The sequence below is a fragment of the Martes martes genome (genome assembly GCF_963455335.1).
Source record: "Martes martes genome assembly, chromosome: 11".
Taxonomy (NCBI): domain Eukaryota; kingdom Metazoa; phylum Chordata; class Mammalia; order Carnivora; family Mustelidae; genus Martes; species Martes martes.
This window is the reverse complement of record NC_137899.1, coordinates 66,346,538-66,370,365: the sequence shown is the minus strand read 5'-3', so window position 1 is coordinate 66,370,365 and position 23,828 is coordinate 66,346,538. Positions and strand designations below refer to the sequence as shown.

Genomic DNA, 23,828 nt, shown 5'->3' with positions numbered 1-23,828 from the left:
CATTTACATGGTATTTAAATTTTTAGTGTTTTGTAGGTGTTATTTCCCAGAAGAGGATATAAGATATTCTTAAATAAATTGTGTAGTTGTGGCAGAGTCTGGGCATTGATGACAGATAATTAGATTCAGATAGCAGGTCTCTGCTTCCTTATGTGATGGCTAGGCAGTTAACCTCTGATCCTCAGTAATCTCATCTGTTGTCTAGAAATAATGCCAGCTTTACAAGATTTTATTGACTATGAAGGGAGATAATGAATGAAGCACATTAACACAGTACTTGGCACAAAAACAATAGATGTTATTAATAAAAACATATCTGTGTATTTCTTATTTCTCTAAATAGTGGCTTATGCATATTAAATATCCTTTAGTTGTAGTATTGTCTTGCCCTTCTAAGCCAAAAGGAACAATCCTTATGTGAACTCATATTTTACCAATCAAAACTCTGAGGAGTGCTCTTTCAGACATGAGCGAAAACAGAACTTCAACTTAGTAGCCTGGCATTGCTTCATCTGTTAATAACGAAGTAGTTGTATAGGCATGCATGAGTGTAGAGTTAAAGATTATTTTAATGTTTTTGGGAGCATGTATTACAAACAGTGTGGCCCTTTATTTGCTTTTCGATTTTAGAAAGAAAAGCAGGAAATTGATGAAGAAAGTAATATAAAACAACATGCTTTCGTTAATCTCTGAGCTTTAACTGAACAGCGCTTTGGCTGGCCTAATAAAGTCATTATTTCCTGTGCTGGAATAATACACTAAATTAATCCCTTTCTCAGGACTGTATTTTGTCTTAAACAACAGTAGTCAATTGACATTTATTTTGACATAACATTTGACATGTGCAGAGCTGTTAGATGGAGCTAGGAAGTAAGTAAGTTGCAAACATTAAGTTCTGTCTCATTTTTGCTTATGATCATTGCATGTTATTTCTTAAGATGTAGAAAAAAAGTAACTATCTATATGTAGAGTTGCACAAGGACATGAAGGCATCTCTGTTTATGCCAGAATTCATCAGATCTCAACCTCTAGACATCTCGTAATGTGGCAAAATCAGGTGTGCTGGAATTAAAAATATATTGTAGTCGTGTTTTAAGCCATGGTCAGAAAAACTCCTTAAAACATTTAACTATACTTCCCACTCTTTTTCAAACATGCAGAAAATATGAAAGATTAGCACAGTGGTAACCTGAAAAGGCATGCCTTTTTTTGAGCCCGGCAATGCAGTAGCAAGGAGAAATAGGAAGTTTTATTATTGATTTTTCCTTTTATTCAGAAGAAATTGTTCAAAAATTTTCATATTTAATTACATCAACAATTTGTGCATTTTTAAGGGACTTTATTATTCCTACTTCAAGACCATTATTGAAGCACCTTCGTTTTTAGAAGGACTGTGGATGATAATGAATGACAGGCTTACTGAATATCCCCTTGTAATTAATACAGTGAAACGCTTCCATCTTTATCCAGAGGTGAGTACTATTTGGGGAAAAATATTTGTAGAATGATCCTTTTTTATCCTAAAAATAGTAAATACAGTGATGTTATAAAAAGGAGGGAACCTTTAAGGCTTATTGATTGTATGTGTCCTTATAGTTGTGCAGAGTATCAAAAATTCCTCTTAAATTTTAAAGATGCCAGAAACTGCTTACATAAAGTCAAAGGAAGGAATCTAAGAAGAGTTGCTCATTTTTCAGTTTGTTCAGCTTTTTACTTGTTAGGATGGAGTTGCAACTAATAAGCTTCTAAGATGCTGGACTTGAAAACTTTGTATTTCATTAATAATCAATTTAGTGTATATTTTTATTTCCCTTGAGATTTTCTATTTGATTCATGGATTTTTTTTAAAACTTTTTTTTTTTTTTAATTTTAAGTAATCTCTACACTCAGTGCAGGGCTTGAACTCACAACCCCAAGATCAAGAGTCCCATGCTCTATCAACTGAACCAACTAGGTACCCCTTGCTTCATGGATTTTTAAAAGTGGGTTTTTTTTAGTTTCCGAGTATTGGGAGATTTCCTGTTTATTTTTGTGTTACTAATTAGTGGCTTAAATTCATTGTGTTTCGGGTGCCTGGGTGGCTCAGTTGGTTAAGCGATTGCCTTCGGCTCAGGTCATAATCTCGGAGTCCCAGGATCAAGTCCCGTATCGGGCTCCCTGCTCAGCAAGGAGTCTGCTTCTCTCTCTGACATTCTCCCCTCTCCTGCTCTCTCTCACTGTCTCTCTCTCAAATAAATAAATAAAATCTTTTAAAAAATTCATTGTGTTTAGAAAATATACTTTGTATCATTTTGATTCTTTTAAATTTATTGAGGTTTGTTTTATGGCCCAGAATATGGTTCATCTTGACATATTCTGTGAGCACTTGAAAAAGCTCCCTTTTATGTTGTTATTGGGTAAAGTATTTTATAAATGTTGACTAGATCCTGTGCAATGATAGTGGTGGTGATATTTTCTCAATCCTTTTGATTTTCTGTCTAGATAATCCATCCATTGTTGGGAGAAGGATACTAAAGTCTCCAACTGTAGTTCTGGATTCATCTATTTCTCCTTTTATGTCTGTCAGTTATTCTTCATATATTTTATAACAGTGTGTTTAGTACACGTGCATTTAGTATTGCTACATCCTCTTGTTAGATTTTTATCAATATATAATAACCCTACCCCTTTGGCTTATAATTTTGTTTGCCTTGAAGTCTAATTTTTTGATAGTGACAAACTTTTTTCATTTGATTAATATGTACATGATATGTTTTTTTCATCCTTCTATTTTCAACCTGCCTTTATCATTATATTTGAAGTCTTGTTTTTCATAGTTGAGTCATGTTTTTTAATCTGTCTATATTACATTTTTATTTGCTGTGTTTTATGACTTACACATAAGATAATTATGTATCTTATGTGTAATGTAATGTAATTATTAATCTGTTTCAGCTTCAGTCTTTTATTATTCAGTCTTTTGTTATTAATCTGTTTCAGCTTCAGTCTTTTATTTTTTCTGTCTTTTGTTTTTCATTTCTCTCTTCTTTTCTCTGCCTTCCTGTGGGTTATTTGAAGATTTTTAAATTGTATTTTATCTATCCTTTTTGAATGTATCTCTTTATGTAGCATTTTTAGTGGTTGTTGTAGCTATGTATTAGATATATTACCTATGCATAACTTTACATAACTACTACAGTCTACTGCTGTTATCATTTTACTAGTTCAAGTAAGGTACAGAAACCTTACCTGTCTTTACATCTCTTTTTTTTTTTTTAATTATTTAATTTTTTATTTGACAGAGAGAGAAATCACAAGTAGGCAGAGAGGCAGGCAGATAGGAAGGGAGAAGCAGGCTCCCTGCTGAGCAGAGAGCCCGATGTGGGGCTCGATCCCAGGACTCTGGGATCATGACCCGAGCCGAAGGCAGAGGCTTAACCCACTGAGCCACCCAGGTGCCCCTGTCTTTACATCTCTTTACCCTCATCGCTTCTCGGCCTTTTGGCTAAGATCAAGTGTACATCTCTTTACCCTTCTCCTTTTATAATATAATCATCTTAAATATTTTCTCTACATCCATTTAATACCACATCAGACAGTACTAAGATATTTCTTTTAGTCTTCAAACTTATTTTTAAAAAACTCAAGAAGTCGGGATGCCTGGGTGGCTCAGTGGGTTAAGCCTCTGCCTTTGGCTCAGGTCATGATCTCAGGGTCCTGGGATCGAGCCCCACATTGGGCTCTCTGCTCAATGGGGAGCCTGCTTCCCCCTCTCTCTCTGCCTGCCTCTATGTCTACTTGTGATCTCTCTCTCTGTCAAATAAATAAATAAAATTTTTGGAAAAAAAAACCTCAAGAGGTTTATCTTATCCATTTTTAAAATTTCTTCCTTATGTTCTAAGATGCTGTCTTTTATAATTTCAGTTCTGTTTAGAGAATTTTCTTTAGCCATTCTTTTGGCTAAGTCTGCTAGAAACATACTTTACTAGTTTTGTTTCATCTTTTATGTCAAACTCCCTTTAATTCTTGAAGGTTATTTATTTATTTATTTGCCGAATATAAGATTCTAGGTTGACAGTTTTTCTCTTTTAGCATTTGATAAATATGCTACTTCACTCTGGTTTTTCACAGCCTCTGATGTGAAATCTATTGTCAGTTGAATTGTTTTTCTTCTTTAGGTAAGATTTTTTTTCTTCCTTGTTGCTATTTTATATATCTACCCACTGATTTATTAATTTTTTTTTTGTTTTCACAAGTGTTCACGAATGTGATGTTTAAACATTTTCAAAAATGTGATTTGTCTCGGTGTGGATTTCTTTGTTTTTATCCTATTTTTGTTTTGCTCAGCTTTCTTCTTTTCTCTTTCCAAGACTTTAGTGAGAACAAATGTTAAATCTTTTCTTATAGTCCCAGAGGTTCCTAGGGAACTTTATTTATTTATTTATTTATTTCTCAAATCTGTTTTTTCTCTCTTTCCCAGACTGGGCAAATTCTATTGCTTTGTCTGCGAGTTCGTGGATTATTTTCCTCTATCCCTTCATTCATCAGTTAAGCCCATCCATTGAGTTTTAGTTTTGGTTATAGTATTTTTTCAGTTCTGAAATATTTGTTTGTTTCTTTCGTATCTTCTATTTCTTTCCTGAGACTTTTTGAGTTTTTGTTTCCAGCACATTCATAATTTCTAATTGGAGCAATTATTCTAATTTTTTGTCATCTCTTTGTTGGAATCTCTTTTTTTTTTCATTCAGTTTGAAATTTTTATAGTTCTTGATATAATGAGTGAGTTTCATCATATTGGACATCAATGTCCATCAGCTGATGGACATTTGAACATTATTTTATGAAACTGGTTTTATTTAAACCTTAGTTTTAAGTGGCTTTCTTTGGCATCACTCCAGCAAAGAAATGAGGATGTCTGCCATCTAGTTATTGTCAGATGGGTATTGAAGTCCAGGTTTCTCTCCCAGCCTCTGCTGATCCCAAGGTAGAGGTATTTATTCCTCATTACTTTTGAATGGGATCAGAGTTCTGACCAACTCTGATCTCTACAGACACCACTGTGTGGATAGCCTGGTTACCCCAGAGTGATAATGAAAGCCCTAACTCCTCACTAGGCCTCCTCTGACATTACCACACTGGGAAGGGGAGAGAATGGCTTATTGTTGGTTGGGGTAGAAGTCCAAGCTCCTCACATAGTCTATACTGACACTATGGAGATAGAGAGCTTCCTACTTGGCTTTCTGTTGCAACATCTTAGTGGGTGAGTTAAGATGACTTGTTAAAAGCTTAGAGAAGGTTAAAGTTTAGGTTCCCAATTTAACCTTTGTTGGTGGGGGTGGGACCTTATAGGTTTTTGTTGTTTTCTGTGGTATTTGGGTGAAGAGAGAGATTATTGTCTATAACATTTTTATGTATTCCCAGGCTGCCACTTTCCTGGTCCTTTAGTTAGAGAGAACAGGCTTTTGTCAGTTTTTTTTGTGTGTGTGTGTCTGGTTGGTTTGGTATTTCTGGTTGTCAGGCTCTTTAACTCCAAATCTCAGAAAATGAAGTAAAAGTAAAGTCCAGAAAACGCATCACCATGTTGTTCTTTGGGTCCTAAGATCCTTAGGTAGTTTGCCTTCTCTCTACCTTTCAGGGTCTTCTTATGTTTGATTCATATAATTTCCAGGAGAAACAACAGAAAGTATGTCTACTCCATCTCCCCTAAAGCAGAAATTCATATTATTTAACTATTTATATATTGCTTTTCATTTTTGTTCTGTTCAAGTTATTTTCTAATTTCCATGTGATTTTTCTCTTTGATCTATTGGATATTTGGTATTATGTTGCTTAATTTCCAAGTAGTTGGGGGTTTCCCAGATTTCTTTATTTAAATTTCCTTTATTTCTGTTTTTTAGAAAGGGAAAAAAGACAGGGGAGGGATAGAGGGAGAGGGATAAAGACAATCTTAAGCAGGCTCCGTGCCCAGTGTGGAACATGACATGGGACTCGATCTCATGACCTTGAGATCCTGACCTGAGCTGAAATCAAGAGTCTGATGCTTAAAGGACTGAGCCACCCAGGTGTCTTCCCTTTTTTTTATTCTGTAAGTATTTTTCAAGGTAATTTTCAGTAGTAACAACTGTGTCGTATACACCTAAGATCTAAGATGAAGGAAGCTGTTTTCTGCACCAGCTTTCTTTATATCCCAGCTTACACTTCAGAGACACTCTTCTGTTCTTGTTTCCTGTGATGACTATCTGTAGGACTCTGGTGTAAGTGCAAAAATTAAAAGACAACTGATTTCTCAAATCTTCAATTTTAGCTAATGTTGACTTATTCTATGTATGTAAGATGAGGATTTAGCTTATTACACTAGTTTTAGGGCTATTTTTATGACTTTATCTAGTAAAATGCTTGTTTCTTGTCCCATTAATTCCTAACAGTATGTTCTCCAAGACATTAGCTAATTTTTTTTCTTTTTACTTATTCAAAGATACTGAATAATTAGCAGTTTTCAATCTCCTTGATGTTATGGAAAAGTAATCATGATAACATAAATAGACAGTATCATAAAGGATGAGGCAAGAAGGAATCATTCATTCTTATTTCACATTGCATAGATACAGTATGGAGAAGATCTAGTTATGCTTGCAACTGATATGGTACTTCAGTGTTGAAATGAATGTCCATACTTTCTGTGTTCATAAGGAGATTAATTTTTCCCAAAAATAAAGAGTTAAATTTAGAATAATATATTTTGAAAAGGCAAAGCATTTAAGGCTTAACTATATTCCAGCATGTAAGCTCTAATCCCCCAGCACTCCTGCAAGATGGTTATTGTTAATAGCATTTTAGAAATGAGGTGGCCAAGGTTCAGAGGTTGAAGGATTTCCTTGAGGATATCAAAGAGTCAGAGGGTAACAGAGTCAGAATTTGAGTTCAATTCTGACTTTAAAGCAGTGCTTTCTTATTATATCACGCTAACTTCCAGAAAGGAATATAATTCTAGATTTAGAACATACATTTAATATGGTAAGTTTTTATACATGGATGATAAATACATAAGAATATATATTACAATTTTTTGTATAAGGTCAAGTTTATAAAAGTGATAAAATAATAAATTTATACTTTTTGTTCATGGATAGATGTTTATGATGTTTGGTGTTGTATATTACATTAACATCTTATATAATATTATTCAAAACTAGATCTAGCTATGTGTTTTTTATATATCAAAGGGAAGAATGGAGGGATGATGACCAATATATTAAAAATAGTTAGCGCTGGGTGGTTTTCACTTTCACTTTGAACTCTATTTTTATTTTATTTTTTATTCTTTTCCCAATGATCTTGCATTATTTTTCCCAAATCTATAAATTTTCCCCAAATCTCTTAGGCATGAGCATTTTGTTTGTAGTTTTCTATGGTTGTTCTTTTCCCTTTTCTTTAAACTTCACAAAGTGGTTTGCAGAATGGGAAGAATTGGTTAATTAAACCTGTTTGGTCAAAGTTTTAATGGGCACAGGAGCTATTATTCCATATGCAGTTGGTTTTATATTTTTTAGTCTGTGAGGCAAATAAATTCAATAAATGAAATGTTATGAAATTTTCCTATAAATCATTGTATTTTCCTGTTAATTACCATCATGTTTTAATTATATGCTATTTACCTATTTTATAGCTACTGTTATTTATGTTATAGAATTGATGACAAGAATATATTGCAGAGATGGTGACGATAACAAATTTTTGTAGATGTGCACTAATTCACTAATTAATAATATACAACTTTAGTTTAGTGTGTGTGTGTGTGTGTGTGTGTTTGTATTTTAAATGATGGGTTTCCAAGTGAAATGATTTAAATAAACTTGTCAAAATTTATAATGTCAAAGGAAACCATTATAAAATAGTATTTTGGAAAAATTATTATGAAGATAGGATCTTTTCTTCCATCATCTCTTTTTGTTTTTGTCTTTGTAGGTGATTATAGCCTTCTGGTATCGCATATTTGTGGGAATAATGAATTTATTTGGGCTAGAAGCTAAGACCTGCTGGAATGTCACCAGAGTAGAACCTTTAAATGAAGTTCAAAGCTGTGAAGGCATGTTTCTTTCTAAAATGTTGCTTTTTTTGTCATTAATTGTATTTATGTACATATATGATATTTATTAAGTTGTTACAAAGTGATAGGTTAGTATTTGCTGTTGGGATCAGGTTGACCCAGGTAGACACGGACCTCACCCTCATAGAGTTTACATAAGAAGAGGATTGGTAGTTATACTTGTGATGGATATTATTAAGAAAATGAGGTTGTTAAGGTTAGCAGTAAGGGAGAAGTGTCTAAAGAATAGGAACAAGAATATTCAGAAGTCCCAAGATGAGAGAAAACTGAAAAAAGGCTAGACTTTTGGGTGCAGAGAGAGAAAGAGGGAAAAATGTTGTGAAATGATGCTGGGCATGTAAGCGAGGGTCAGAAAAGAAAAGGCCACTTGCTGGCTAAAGATTTTCTCATTCATTGAGGAATTTTCACAAGTTAGTATTTTCAAAACATTATTTTGCCAGTTATATGGAAAAGATATTAGTAAAAGACAAAGGTGGGTTCAGTGATAACAGAGGGGAGACTGTTACGCTCTCAGCAGCTGACTGCAGGACTTAGAAGCAGAATTGACAAGTTTTGGTAATTGTTGAGAGAGGGGAATGAGGGTGAAGTCATGTAACTCTGGTTTCTGGCTTAAGTAATTGAGTTTCTTCAAATGGTAAAGACATTTTAAAAGTAGCAGGCTTGAATTGCTACAGTAGTTTGAAGTACCTGGGAGACCTCAAAGTGGAGGTGTCAAGAGACCACCTACCTGGACACATATAGAAAGAAGAAAGTTCTGGTCTGACTCTAAACCTGGAGTCATCTGTGTACAGATGATAATTGGAGCCTTGGAAGTATAAGAATTTCCTTAAGGTTTCTCGTATGAGACCTGGCAATTTTTGGATGGAGTCTTTTGGGTTTTCTCCATAAAGTATGTTATCTGTGAAGAGAGAGAGTTTTACTTCTTCTTTGCCAATTTGGATGCCCTTTATTTCTTCTGTTGTCTGATTGCTGAGGCTAGGACTTCTAGTACTATATTGAACAGCAGTGGTGAGAGTAGACATCCCTATCGTGTTCCTGACCTTAGGGGAAAAGCTCTCAGTTTTCCCCATTGAGAATGATATTCTCTGTGAAAAGCATTTCATATATGGCCTTTATGATAATGAGGTATGTTTCCTCTATCCCTACATTGTGGAGAGTGGCTAGAACTAACAAGTCAGGAAACAAATGTTGGCAAGGATGTGGAGAAAGGGGAACCTTTTTACGCTGCTAGTAAGAATGCAAGCTGGTGCAGCCACTCTGGAAGACAGTATGGGTGTTCCTTAAGAAGTTGAAAATAGAGCTACCCTCCGACCCAGCAATTGCACTACTAGGTATTTACCCAAAAAACACAAATGTTGTGATCCAAAGGGGCACCTGCACCCCAATGTTTATAGCAGTAATGTCCACAATAGCCAAACTATGGAAAGAACCCAGGTGTCCACTGACAGATGAGTGGATAAAGAAGATATAGTATATATATATACAATGAAATATTACTCAGCTATCAAAAAGAATGACATCTTACCATTTCCATCAACATGAATGGAACTGGAGGGTATTATGCTGAGCAAAATAAGTCAATCAGAGAATGACTATCTTATCACATGGTTTCACTCATTTGTAGAATTTTAGAAACAAAACAAGAGTATCAGAAGGGGAAGAGAGAGAAAAATAAAATAAGACAAAATCAGAGAGGGAGACAAAGCCTCTTAAGAGACTCTTGACTATAGGAAACTAACTGAGGGTTGCTGGAGGGGACGTAGAAGAGATGGGTTACCTGGGTAATGGACATTAATGAGGGCACGTGATGTAATAAGCATTGGGTGTTTTATGCAACTGATAAATTACTGAACTCTACAACTGAAATAATGATACACTCTGTGTTAACTGTTGAATTTAAATAAAATAAGTAAAAATATTTTCAAAGAATTTTTTAAGGAGAATATGTAGACCGAGAAAAGAAGAGGGCCTATGACAGAACTTAAGGTGATCCAACAGGGAAGAGGGGTGGGGTGTCATGAAGTTATTACTACAGACTGAAAAGGAGTGGTCAGAGAAGTAGAAGGAATCAGAAAAGCCAGCCTTCAGATCTTGGCTCCATCAGTTACACCTGAATAATTTTTGGCAAGCTATTTAAGTTTTCTGTGTTCCGTTATCTCAGTCAGTAATAAGAGTATTTTCTTACTAACTAATCTCATAGATCTGTTCTAAGAATTCGGTGTGATGGTTGGACAGCACCTTACACACACACACACACACACGTTTATACAAGCGATATATAAAGAATTAAGGTTTGTCCATACATAGTAATGGATCAAATAACTAGGTCATCTCATGTAGACTAACCGTGCTCCTTGACGTCAGGGGCCATATCTTATTCATCCTAAAACCTAGTAAAGGATAAAAATAATGCAGTGGGTTTTCTCCTGTAATGCATGCAGTGACTCCACAGAGAGTTCTAGACACTGAACAATAGCATCACCTAAACAAAGTGAAGCACCAACTAATCATTACAGTGTAATAATACCTTAGGTAAGGGGAAAGTACTAGTGTAACTATTAAATAGAGTGCTGCTCAGCACTCTGAACAGCAAATGTTTTCAGCAAGTTCATGAACCCTTGATTACAAAGCACTGAGATAATTATGCCCGATTGCTTTATAGTCTTTTATTCATTAAATGCTGAATAATCTGTGTCTTTTTGAAGGATTGGGAGACCCTGCTTGCTTTTATGTTGCTGTGATTTTTGTTTTAAATGGATTAATGATGGGACTGTTCTTCTTATATGGTGCATACCTGAGGTAAGATTACTGTATTAAGAGATATTTCAGTGGGCTTATAAGGACTGGCTGACATTTTCTGATTAAATGATGAGGGTAATTATGAGATTAATTGATTAATAGGAAATTTTCTAAATTTATTTTTTCAGAAACTTAGCTAATTCACGCAATCAAAACTAGAGCTGTCACTAAAATATCTTAAAGGCCTCTCTCTTACCTTTGTGGGGATTTTTTAAAAAACTAATTAAGAATCTTTAACAAAGTTTTTACTAAGAACACTTCTAGACCATATATAAAATTATTATAATGTTGGGGAATCTTTGGTTGGCATTAGTGTCAGGTTATTTCTAATTTTAATGTCTGTACATGTAAAATTAAAGCAGTAAAGGAAAATGGGTATCACTGTTGCAGACACTTATATTTGATAGCCTGTCTTTGTTGTTAATAGTACCACAATTTGGTTTGGGGTAGCAATGTGTCCAGCCTCAGATGATAGGCTGAAGTTAATTACGACAATCATATATTTTGCTTCCCACTCTCCATTGCTTCTTGAGATAGGCATATGAGCTAGTTTTTCCAGTGAAAAATATGGTGAAATCATTCTTGTTTACACCTAGGAAAGCATTTGTCTGTCTCACAAAAGGATAGATTTCCATTGCCCCTTCTCTGTCTCCTGCTTTTAAACTTAAGTGTGTTATACCTGAGCTGCTTCAGTCATCTTGTGACCATGAGGGAAAGGCCATAAACATAAGTCTGCCCTAATGTCCTTGTGCTGCTGAACCAGTGCCAACAGACACTGACCTTTCATTTTCTTGTTGAATGATATAATAAACATCCACGTTATTTAAGCCACTTTTGTTAGGTTTTGTTTCTTACAGCAGAATATATTCCTAACTGATCATCAGCTTTCTTTATAATGTTATTCTTGAACTGCGCAACATTTAAAGTTAAAAATCTAGATCTAATCTTTCAGTAAGTATTGAGTTTTCATATTGGGTTTTCGTAGGGTTTATGTCTATGTAGAGATTAATGTATATATACACTTCTTGTTTTTGGAAGTTTTCAGCATAAAAATACTAGCATAGTACCAATAAAAAATTGTGACATTGCAACATTGTACCAGGTATCCTATCCAGCACAGTAAGTCAAGAAAAAGTAGTAGTAAGTATAAAGACTGGAAAACTTGAAAAAAAGAAACAAGTGTCTGTCCTTACAAGCAGATCACATGATTTTATGTAGAAAATTCAAAAGAAACTATGGGTAAAGTATTAAAGTAATAAGAATTTATAATGTTACTGAATACAAAAATTAATATGCAGACATTATAAAGCTATACTTTGTTTTTTAAGTGAAATTTTAAAAGGATGTCCTTTAGAAAAGTATTGAAAGCATGAAGTTTTTGATAAATATCTGACAAGAAATATATATGACCTCTTTTTCCTCTTTGGGAAAATTATAGAACTTTATTGAGAGAATTTTGGGAAGATCTAAATAAATGGAGATATAACTATAAATAAATCATGGATTGCAAGACAATATTTAAAAGTTGAGAGTTATTTGAATTGATTTGTAGATTCAATACATTGCCAATTTTGTTTGCCTTGGTAAATACCGATTTTAAAATTGTTCAGAAATGCAAAGGGCTTAAAATAATGGAGACATTCTGAACAAGATAGGAGGACTAGCTTTAGTAATCATTTCTGTATTATAAAACTGATGTAAATAAGGCAATGTGATTGTGGCATAGGGATTAGACAAGTAGATCAGTGGAATAAAGCAGATCTCAGAAACACTTGTCCCATTTAAAAACACTTGGTATATAATAGAGTGGATATTGCACATCATCAGTAGGTAAAGACCATCTTCTCAATAAATGCTGCTGGAATAATTGGAAGATCATAAGGAACAAAGAGAAGTTAGAACTATATGAAAATTAAATTCTAGTTAGATTAAAAAATACAAAAGACAAAATTATAAAATGCTTAGAATGTTATATGGAAGAATACCAGCAACTTGAGATAAGAAAATATTCCTTTGAACTTAAGAAAACTTAAGAAAAGTTTCGCCATGAAGAAAAAACCTAATAAATTTGGTAGGAAGAATTTAAGTTCCTCAAGGTACTATACAATGAAAAGATATGCCACAGACTGGGAAAACATTGCAAAGTATATACCCAACATGGTATCCAGACATTACAGTCATTAATTCAATGATTTAATTAATTTATTTAATGCTTACTGTGACCAGAATCACTACTCTAGGTGCCAGGAATACAAATAATCTCTGTCCTCATGGAACATATATTCTAGAGGGTAGACAAAGACTAAGAAGACAGACAATCCAATAGAAAAATGCACAAAATATTCGTGATCAGATATATACCAGAAGAATTCCAAATTGCCAATAAACTTGTAAAGTTGACCACCATCACTAATTATCAGAAAAACACAAATTTAAACCACGACATACTATTTTATATGTACTAGATTGGCAAAAGGAACTTTTATCCATGGCAGATGGACATATAAATTAGTACAATTATTTTGGGAAAACTGTGCATAATTTAGTAGAGTTGAAGGTGTAGATATCTTCTAACTCTGCAATTCCTATTTAAAGTTTATAGACTTATAAATAAAGGAAACAAACTTGGTGGTTGCCACTGGGGAAAGGAGTGGGGATGAGCAAAATAGGGGAGGGGGAGTGAGAGATACAGGCATCCAGTTATGGACTGAATAAGTCACAGGGAGGAAAGGTACAGCGTAGGGAATGTAGTCCATAGCATTGTAATAGCATTATGTGGTGACAGGTGGTACCTACACTTGGGAACATAGCATAAGTATAGAGATGTTGAGTCATTATGTTGCATACCTGAAACTAATGTAACATTGTGTACCAACTAATACATATAGATATGTAAGTATACATATGCCTAAGAAACTTTGTACATATACACCAGGAAGTATGTACAAGAATATAACAGCATAGTTTGTAACAGCTGCAAACTGGAAACAACTCAAATATCTAACAACAGAGAAATGTACACATTACAGTTCGTTAATACAGTGGAATACTACACAATATTGAGAATAAGTGAGCTATAGCTACATATATCAACATGGACAAATCTTAACAATATAGTGTTGAATGATGAAGGTAAGCACAAACTTAAAAGATGCATCTTCCATTTGTGTAAAGTTTAAGAACGATTAAATCATAGTGTCTATATATGTATAGATGTGGTTATGTTAATAATCACAAAAATCAGGATAGGGCTCCCTGAAGGGGTGTCACATGGGGACTCAGGGTGTGATCAGTTTTCGATTCCAATGATAATTATGCTTTTAGTTACAAATATGTTCACTCCATAATTGTTCTAGGAACTAGAAAATTTTACGTAGTTTCTTATGTATGCCTTATAGGAAAATATAAACTCATCAGCATTTTGAGGGAAAAGAATTACTTTTAGATTATGTTGGCAGGCTTTAAAATGTTCTATTTTTGAAATTAGTTCATATTATGCTTTTTTTAAATACGAAAATGTTACACAAGACTAAATTTTTTTAACTAATATTTTTCATTGGGAGAGCTCCTCAGGAGGTGATGGTCTTCTCTAAATTGGCTACACAGTTCTATGATATCAATACATTATTGGGCTCCAGTATTTGAGAAGGATATGTAGATATAACAAATGTTGGTTATAAAAGTGTTGCCAAAACTGTGAAGAGACTGAAAGTGATGGCATATGAAAAACAAAAGAAATAGAAATTGGGGGTAAATTTTTATTTCTTACTCTGGCCACTCTCTCCTGTTGGAGCTAACCTGGAAAGAAGAATAGAAATTTCCCATTTCTATTCTTTTGGTGGTTAATGATAAAATGGTAACATGCATACCTGACTTTATCGATCAAGTCCAAAATTGATTGATTTGATCAAGTCCACAATTGATTGATTTGTACTGATTTTCTGGTCCGTACAAAGAATTTTAGGACAATTTGCTTCAAAATAGCCCCTCACATCTTAAAATTATTATCATAGTTTAGTGCCTCTATTACCCTTCCACAGCAGGCACTATTATTGCTGTTTATATTGTCAAATCTTGCTTAGATTTCTATCCACATGATCCTACATTCTATAGGCTGCAGTTGTTCTGCTTCTAACACCTTCCTCCTTGCAATTTCTTCCTTTTCAAAGGCATCCTTTGAATTTCCTTTAGTGAAAATCTATTAATGGTAAATCACTTCCCATTAGCTTTGCTTGTTTTGAGCTCATTCCTCTGTTCTTCCATCATTCATGGGATATTTATTGTCTTCCAAGTGTAAAGCTGTGGATACAGTGAGGACAACATATGAAGAAAAGGCAACTTTAAGAAATCATTTTCTTTTCTTTTCTTTTCTTTCTTCAGTGTTCCAATATTCATTGTTTATACACCACACTCAGTGCTCCGTGCAATATGTGCCCCCCATAATACCCACCACCAGGCTTACCCATCCCCCTTCCCCCCTTCCCTCCAAAACCCTCAGTTTGTTTCTGAGTCCACAGTCTCTCATGGTTCATCTCCCCCTCCAATTTCCCCCAACTCACTTCTCCTCTCCTTCTCCTAATGTCCTCCATGTTATTCCTTATGCTCCACAAGTAAGTGAAACCATATGATAATTGACTTTCTCCGCTTGACTTATTTCACTCTGCATAATCTCCTCCAGTCTCATCCATGTTGATATAAAAGTTGGGTATTCATCCTTTCCGTTGGATGCATAACACTCCATAGTATGTATGGACCATATCTTCTTTATCCATTCGTCCGTGGAAGGGCATCTTGGTTCTTTCCACAGTTTGGTGACTGTGGCCATTGCTGCTATGAACATTGGGATACAGATGGCCCTTCTTTTCACTACAGCTATATCTTTGGGTAAATACCCAGTAGTGCAGTTGGAGTGTCATAGGGTAGCTCTATTTTCAATTTCTTAAGGAATCTCCACACTGTGTTCCAAAGTGGCTGCACCAACTTGCATTCCCACCAACAATGTAAGAGGGTTCCCCTTTTAAATAGAACAAATTATAACATTCAGATTACTTTATATGTATACTTTGTATACTTGTACATTCAAGATTAAAACATTACATGAGTACTTCTGAAATTTTGGCAGTATTTTATATGGTTTAGTACTATAGCATTTAAATGTGACTTTAAATTCTAAGGTAATTTTGTAAAACACTATATTTTATTAATTATTAATATATACTCTTTTTTTAACAGTGGGACTCAACTTGGAGGTCTAATTGCAGTTTTGTGCTACTTTTTCAACCATGGAGAGGTTTGTTTTCTATAAAATAATTTTTAAGATAGAAGGGGCTGTATAGGAACAAGGAAATACATTCATCAATACAATATATAATTGAATGTTATTTAGGACTTTGCAATATTTTATGTTAATAGCCATATTTTAATCATGTTTGTCCACATTTTTACATAATTAGAATTTATGATGTGAAATATCTTGCCTGATTTTTAGTGTACCTATATTTTGTAGAAAAACCAAATACTGTATTTTGTTGAAAAAGGAAATACTGTACCTGTTGAGTTCAGGCACTTTATATAAACATTATCTCATTTACTCCTACCACACTTTAATGGAAAGTGGTTATTATCCTTACAAGTAGAAGATATGAAATTGAAATTTATAGTTGTTATGTTACTCATACAAGATTCCAAATTCAAAATCTAGTGAAACTGAGCTTCAGTTCTCCATCTGTCTGGCTCTAAAACCTTGCTTCCTTCTATTACATCATGCTGCTTTTTCAATTACAATTTCACAATATGATGAACTCAAAATGGAAATTTATTAACCCAGTCAAATGGGATATAGTTTACCTGCAAAGAACTCATAGAAACTTATCTAGGATATGTTAGATTCATTCAGCAATATGCTGAATATGTAACCTGTGCCAGATTCTGTTCGGGGATGAGATGTGGCAGTGAAAAGTGAGAGAGTGTGACTCCTAGCTTTTGAAAACAAAATATGTAATATGTTGTGGCATGGGATACATAGGATTGAAGTTTTTATCCATTACTTCAAGGAAAGGTAAATAATTGGTGAATTTTAGAAAATCAGTTAGGCAAAGGAATCATAAAAATTATACATACATAAATATATAAACTTAATCAAATGCATTGTCATTTACCAATATGTTCATGCAAAGACAAAATCTTTTCTTTGAGTATGCCAGATGAATTAACTTTCTTATACATACCATAATTCATCTTTTAAAATATAGTTTTGGTTTCTTGGAAGAGCAGTAATAAGAGTTTATAAGAGTTTTAATTCTTTCTAGAATTTTAGAATTATTGATATAAAACTTTTATAGTATTCTCACTTACATTTTAGAACTAATTAGTTTTAAAGTCTATACAAAGTGTCAATACTTTCATTTATGTATCACATTAGTGATTTCAAAATACTTTCAGTTGTTTTTAGAAATTTACAGTTAACTCTTTTAAAGGCATATTTCACAAATTCAGAAACAATCTTAATTACTTGTAGTGTGTGTCTATACTCATTAAACTTGTTATGTATAAACTCTCTTGGTGTTTTTGAATGTCCTAAGTGATACCTGGTTAGATTTTTTTCTGGGCATACATACATGCCAAAGTCCTGGGATTCCAGAGTCCTCACTGCAGAGCTGAAATGTGGATCTGGTTTTTCATTTCCAAAATCCTCACCACTCCTGTAACTACCACCTTTTTTTGTCCTTTAGGTTTTCTTACATCTGGCGTTCTTGTGTTTTACTTGCTTCTGGTCTTGCTAGTTAATGGCTCTCTACCTAATGCCTATATGCCCGTTAAGAGAGCTCCAGAAACTGAGAAGCTATCCCAGGCATTCAGAAATTAATGAGCCTAGTTTGAAAATTATTTGAACAGCCTACTATGACTTGTAGATTAATATTTATTGCAATGGAACATAAAATGAAATAAGAATTTTATTGATTTCAGGCTACCCGTGTAATGTGGACACCACCTCTCCGGGAAAGTTTTTCATATCCATTTCTTGTACTTCAGATGTGCATTTTAACTTTGATTCTCAGGTAATTTTACTTATAAAATAAATCTAAATAAATTATAAGTTAAGTTTTTAAAAATATACTTCAACCTATTAAGTTATAATTATTAAATTTAGTTTTCCCTTTTAGTTACTTTAAAAATAGAGTATCCAGTTGAGAAAATAATCTAAAATTACTTTAATATAGAGTATCCAGTTGAGAAAATAACCTAAATTTACTATGTAAAAAATTTCTTTCCACTGAGTCTAGACTACATGTTTTAGATTATCTAAATTCCTGGAAAGATGGTTTATTTTCTAATTTTAGGAAGTGATTTTAGTCTGACCAGTTGGGGTTTCATGGAATGAAATGTGTTAACTACAACATTTAGGATTGTAGCCTTGAGTACATAAGCTATATACTCTGTAGATTAGTCAAAAGTCACTTTGTTTGGCAAATAAAAGATAACTGAGAACTTAATATATTTTGTGATAATATCACTAAACAATATGAACATTTAAGTTTTTTCACTTGAAAATTTATATATCGTAGTATAAGGATTTATCAAAAACCTAATACACCTTTTATAAAAAAGAACAGCTACAGTTTTATTATTTATACAAAATGTTTACATTTCTTTTTTCATATTCTAAAAGACACTTAAACTATCTGTGGTAAAAGGTGTTGGTTAATTGATACATCTTTCCATTGCAGACTGGACAGTTTATTTTTCTTATTTTTTATTTTTTTAAGATTTTATTTGTTTATTTGATAGACAGAGATCACAAGTAGGCAGAGAGGCAGGCAGAGGAAGAGGAAGGGAAGCAGGCTCCCTGGCTGAGCAGAGAGCCCAATGTGGCGCTGGGTCCCAGGACCCTGGGAGCATGACCTGAGCTGAAGGCAGAGGCTTTAACCCACTGAGCCACCCAGGCGCCCCAGACTGGATACTTTAAACTTCAATATGCAGTAGTTTGTAACTGCATTCTAGAATTCTTTTTCAGTCATTATTTTAATTTTTTTCTTTGAAACGTTCTCACAGTTGTTAATATGGCACCAACACTTAGAATTTTCTTCATTGCTTTTTGAAATCTAAAAGCAGTGGTATGTAAAACTGTTGCTGCTTGTATAGGCTACATGTTTTGAGATACGCAGGGTCAGTTCACACTTCTGACCACATTGCTGGAGTATTAAATTTCTAATATCATGCATAGTGAAAGGAAAAGAAACTTTAATGTTTAAAGTATCTTATTTACTGATAAACTAGTTACAATATTTAAAGCTCTAAGTAAGATTGTTTAATGCTAAGAGTTTTGTAACCCAGTTATATTCAGTTCTTTTTAATGGGCTTTAAATTTAACTGTATTTTGTTCTTACATCAAGGGTAAGTGGTCATTAGATTTCATCATTTTTCAGTTAGTTTTTCTGTTTAGTGATAGACTACTTTTATGGTAAAACTTACCGGTATCAATTCTCTCTACTAAGGACCTCGAACAATAATAGAAGGCATTTTATTGCACTCTGTTTTTCCAATGTTGCTTTTATGCTTCCCTGGCAGTTTGCTCAGTTTATACTTTTTACACAGGTAAGATGATTTTAAACTAATTTAAGTTGAATGAAAGATGTACTTGGTTGTTTTTTAGAAGTTTTATAATGTCATTATGTTTCTGCTCTAATAGATTTTAAAAATGTGGAATAATTATAAAGTTTGCATATGTGTATGATTTTTTAAAAAATTATATAAATCTACATTCTATTAATGTATTGGTTTATCTAGGCAGATCTTAATGATCAACCTGCAAAAGACTTTTTCCTGTTACTTTAATTCAAAGTTTTTCTTGTGTGTATTTGAGATGATCTCTATATATTTGCCTGTAGATCTTCCTTTTCTCTTAGGAATCATTTTGGATGCCAAGTTACACAACATGGTAAGGGCTAAGCCTACTCTTCATGGTAAGGGGTATCTGCTTCTAATCTAGCTAACTGTTGGTTCTTTTGTCTGAAGAATAGGGTCTTTGTGGACACCATTTCTCAGAGCTTCTACATTGACATTACTTGGGTGAATTTGAGGCTATATCCTGTTTCCCCAAAACAACTAAGTAGCTAATGGCAAGAAACTGAGCTAAGAAAGTAGTAAAATTTTGATGAAATTTCATGATATCCAATTTTATGTTAGAACTCCTTTCCACCTAACTAAACAACGCTGATAATAATAATGTTCTCTATTGGCAGTGAGAAATTGTGCCAAGAAGGCTTGTGGTGCTGGTTAGTTACAAAAATTAAATTATAAACTCAACTTAATTGGTGCTGCATGTTTAAAGTATTCTCTCTGCTTTACTTCCTTATAGTTGGCCCTTCCAGGTTGTAACACAGAAAGTCTTTGGTTTCCATTATTTGCTCATGCCAACATAGATTTCTAATGTGCGTTACTTCCTTGCAAGCACATTTATTAATCCACTGGTTCTAATGAGACTGTTTAAGTAGCTGTTTGGATAATTTTGATATTGCTTTAATGATATCGCTTTAATTTTTCTCTCCATTCAAAAGGTGTGCTAGGCTTTTAGTTTTCTTTTTTGTTTTTTTTTTTCTTTAATTATTGAGATGTAATTGACAAACAACATTTTGTATGTTTAAGGTATGCAATATGTTGATTTGATACATTATTATATTTCAATATGATTACCACCTTAGTGTTAAACATATCTATTAGGTCACATAACTCATATCTTTTTTATGGTGAGAGCATTTAAAATTAGTCTCTAAACAACTTTGAAGTGTCTAATACAGCATTGAATATAATCGCTGTGCTCTGTGTTAGATATCTAGAACTTATCGATTTTCTAGTTGCAAATTGGACCCTCTGTCCAATGTCTGTTGTATTCCCCCACCCCTCAACCCATCATAACCACAATTCTACTCTTCGTTTCTACAAGTTAGGCTCTTTAAGATTCCACATGTAAGTGATACCATAGTATTTGTCTTTCTCTGTCTGACTTACCTCACTTATCATAATGCCTTCACGGTCTATCTCTGTTAAATTCTATGTATAAGTAACAGGGAATCAAAAATTAGCATACAGAAGAGATTTATGTTCAGTTTCAATTTTATGTTTTCAATGCACAATGCACTCATTTCTGATTTCAGGAACAAACTTGGTCCAAGACCTGAACTGATTGAAAACTCTTTTCTGTTTTCTGGGAAAAAAAAATTCACCCACCCTCAGACCTACTCACCTTGAGGCTAGTATTTGCAAGAGCATGTTGAAACCTTCATCTGGAGGGAAGAAGAAAATTCCATTTTCTACAGTTTCACAGCAGAATGTTGACTCTGTTACTTGTATCTAAATGAGAGGGCTCTCTTTTCAACCAGTAATTCAAGTAACATTTCAGCAACTGAGCAGAATTTTCGCCCATGAATCTTTCTCTTAACCAGAGCTTATTTGTGATACTTAAGGACAATGGTCTAGACTTAGATATCCTAACAATATTGGTCTATGAGAGGAAAGAAAAGGAAACTAACATATGCTATACTTCAGTATTAGAGTTTATTTCATTTAATCCTCAAGGAGTCCAGTCAGATGGATATTACAGATAAAGACACAAAGACTCAAAGATTAAATTAAAATCAAGTTCTGTCCAATCGCAAAGCTCCAGCATTTTCCAATTAATTTTTTGTTGCAGCTCTAAGGCCTTTGAACTCTTCTCTATTGAAAGTTATACACTTGGCTGTATTATCTTACTTGCTTGCTAAAATGCCTTCAGCTTTCGTGCAGCATTAATAAAATAAATATGCATTTGAAGAATATTTCTGTACCTTTTGTGAAACTATAATTAACTGAGTACACTGTGTTATCTAATTGCTTTCTTATATAAGTACCTATATGACACATTTTTCATGATTAGCGTCAAGATTAATTTTCTTCTCAAGGTGAATTTATGAACTTCCTTTTAACAAACTGCAACTATTCTATTAAATGAGCTGGATTCATTAGGAGGCAAGCAGAAAGCAACTGCATTTTTTTCTCCTGTGTTCTAGACTTGTTTCTCCTCCACCCCCCAAATTTAGATGAAATCTCAGGAGGTTCCATACATATTCTTTTCCTTTTCATTTTGAAGAAAAGTATCATTTCAGTAAAAAAAATCTTTTGAGTTTTTTTTTTAGATCTTTAAAATTGTGTGTCTTCTGGCCATTAAAATGATATATATCTATTTATTTAGTTCTTGCTTAATTTCCTTCAATAATGTTACATAGATTTTTAGAAATCTTACAGATGTTTCATTAGATTGTTTCCATATATAGAAAGCAATTAGATAACAGAGTACATTCAATTTTCTATTTTTGTTGCATTTTAAAAGATTGAGTATTTTGTATTTTTAGGTATATAGTCCTACATGTATTAATTAGGCAAAATATGTTAATTTTGCTATTAAATTTTTTATATATCTACTATTTTTGTTTATTTCACTTACTAGAGGAGGAATGTCTTAAAATTTTCAACTTCACCAATGTTCTGTTGATGTCTACTTTTAGTTCTGCAAATTATTACTTTAAATATTTTGATCAATATTATGATATGCACAATTATTAAACATTCTTTTTATTTTTATATAATATGTCTTAAAATTTTTTAAGTGCATCTGTGTGTGTGTAGAAAGAACACTTAACTTGAGACATCCCCTCCTCACAGACTTGTCAGTGCAGGTAGAGTACAGTATTGTTATCTACAAGCACAGTGTTGCGCAACTGACCTCTAGAGTTTACTGATACTGCATAACTGAAATTGTATATGCATTGATTAGCAGCAACTTCCCATTTCTTCCTCTCCACCCAGCCCTGGCTATCACTATTCTATTCTGTGCTTCTGTGAGTTTGGTTATTCTAGATACCTCATAAAGTGGAATCATGCAGTATTTGTCCTATAACTAGCTTATTTCACTTAACATAATGCCTCATTCATATTGTTCCATATTACAGGATTTAGCTCTTTTTTAAGGCTAATGATAGGCCATTGTATGTATATGACACATTTTTAATCCATTTATTCACTGAGTGTGACTTAGGTTATTTCCACACCTTGGATACACAAATAGTGCTACAGTAAACATAAGAATGCTAATCTCTTCAAGATTCTATTTTCAGTTCTTAAAATTAAATACATAGGAATGAATTAAATACCTCGGAATGTGATTCCTGGATTATAGGATAGTTCTATTTTTAATTTTTCTTACAGAAATTTTTTTAAAAGATTTATTTATTTATTTGAGAGAGAAAGAAAGAGATCATAGCAGGGCAGGAAGGGTAGAGGGAGAAGCAGACTCCCCACTGAACAGGGAGCTTGATGTGGGACTTGATCCCAAGACCCTGGGATCATGACCTGAGCCAAAGCAGACGCTTAACCAACTGAACCACCCAGGTGCCCTGTTTTGAATTTTTTGAGGAACCTTCATACTGTTTTCCATAGTGGCTGCACAGTTTTGCATATGCAACAACTGTGTGAAAGAATTCCCTTTCTTCCACATCTTCATTATTACTTGTTGCTTGTTTTTTTGATAATAGCCATCCTAATGAGTATGAGATAACACAACATTGTGTTGTTTTATTTTTTCAGTGTTCCAAGATTCATTGTTTATGCATCACACCCAGTGCTCCATGCAATACGTGCCCCCCATAATACCCACCACCAGGCTCACCCGTCCCCCCCACCCCCTCCCCTCTAAAACCCTCAGTTTGTTTCTCAACGTCCACAGTCTCTCATGGTTCATCTCTCCCTCCAATTTCCCCCAGTTCACTTTCCCATTCCTTCTCCTAATGTCCTTCATGTTATTCCTTATGTTCCACAAGAAAGTGAAACCATATGATAATTGACTTTCCCTGCTTGACTTACTTCACTCAGGATAATCTCCACCAATCCCATCCATGCTGATACAAAAGTT

The 23,828-nt window shown here is 33.7% G+C and overlaps 1 protein-coding gene across 1 annotated transcript in view; it reads left to right on the top strand.

Annotated features, from left to right (window-relative positions):
* The window catches only part of DPY19L2 (dpy-19 like 2), a gene marked incomplete at both ends in the record, with an annotated part of 86,897 nt that overhangs the window by 6,488 nt on the left and 56,581 nt on the right, over positions 1-23,828 (top strand). Inside the window, 6 exons of the mRNA XM_080819083.1 lie at positions 1,335-1,472; positions 7,945-8,065; positions 10,792-10,885; positions 16,118-16,175; positions 17,852-17,943; positions 19,381-19,480. Of these exons, the coding sequence (XP_080675209.1) occupies positions 1,335-1,472; positions 7,945-8,065; positions 10,792-10,885; positions 16,118-16,175; positions 17,852-17,943; positions 19,381-19,480 (603 nt within the window). The remainder of the gene's footprint in view (positions 1-1,334; positions 1,473-7,944; positions 8,066-10,791; positions 10,886-16,117; positions 16,176-17,851; positions 17,944-19,380; positions 19,481-23,828) is intronic.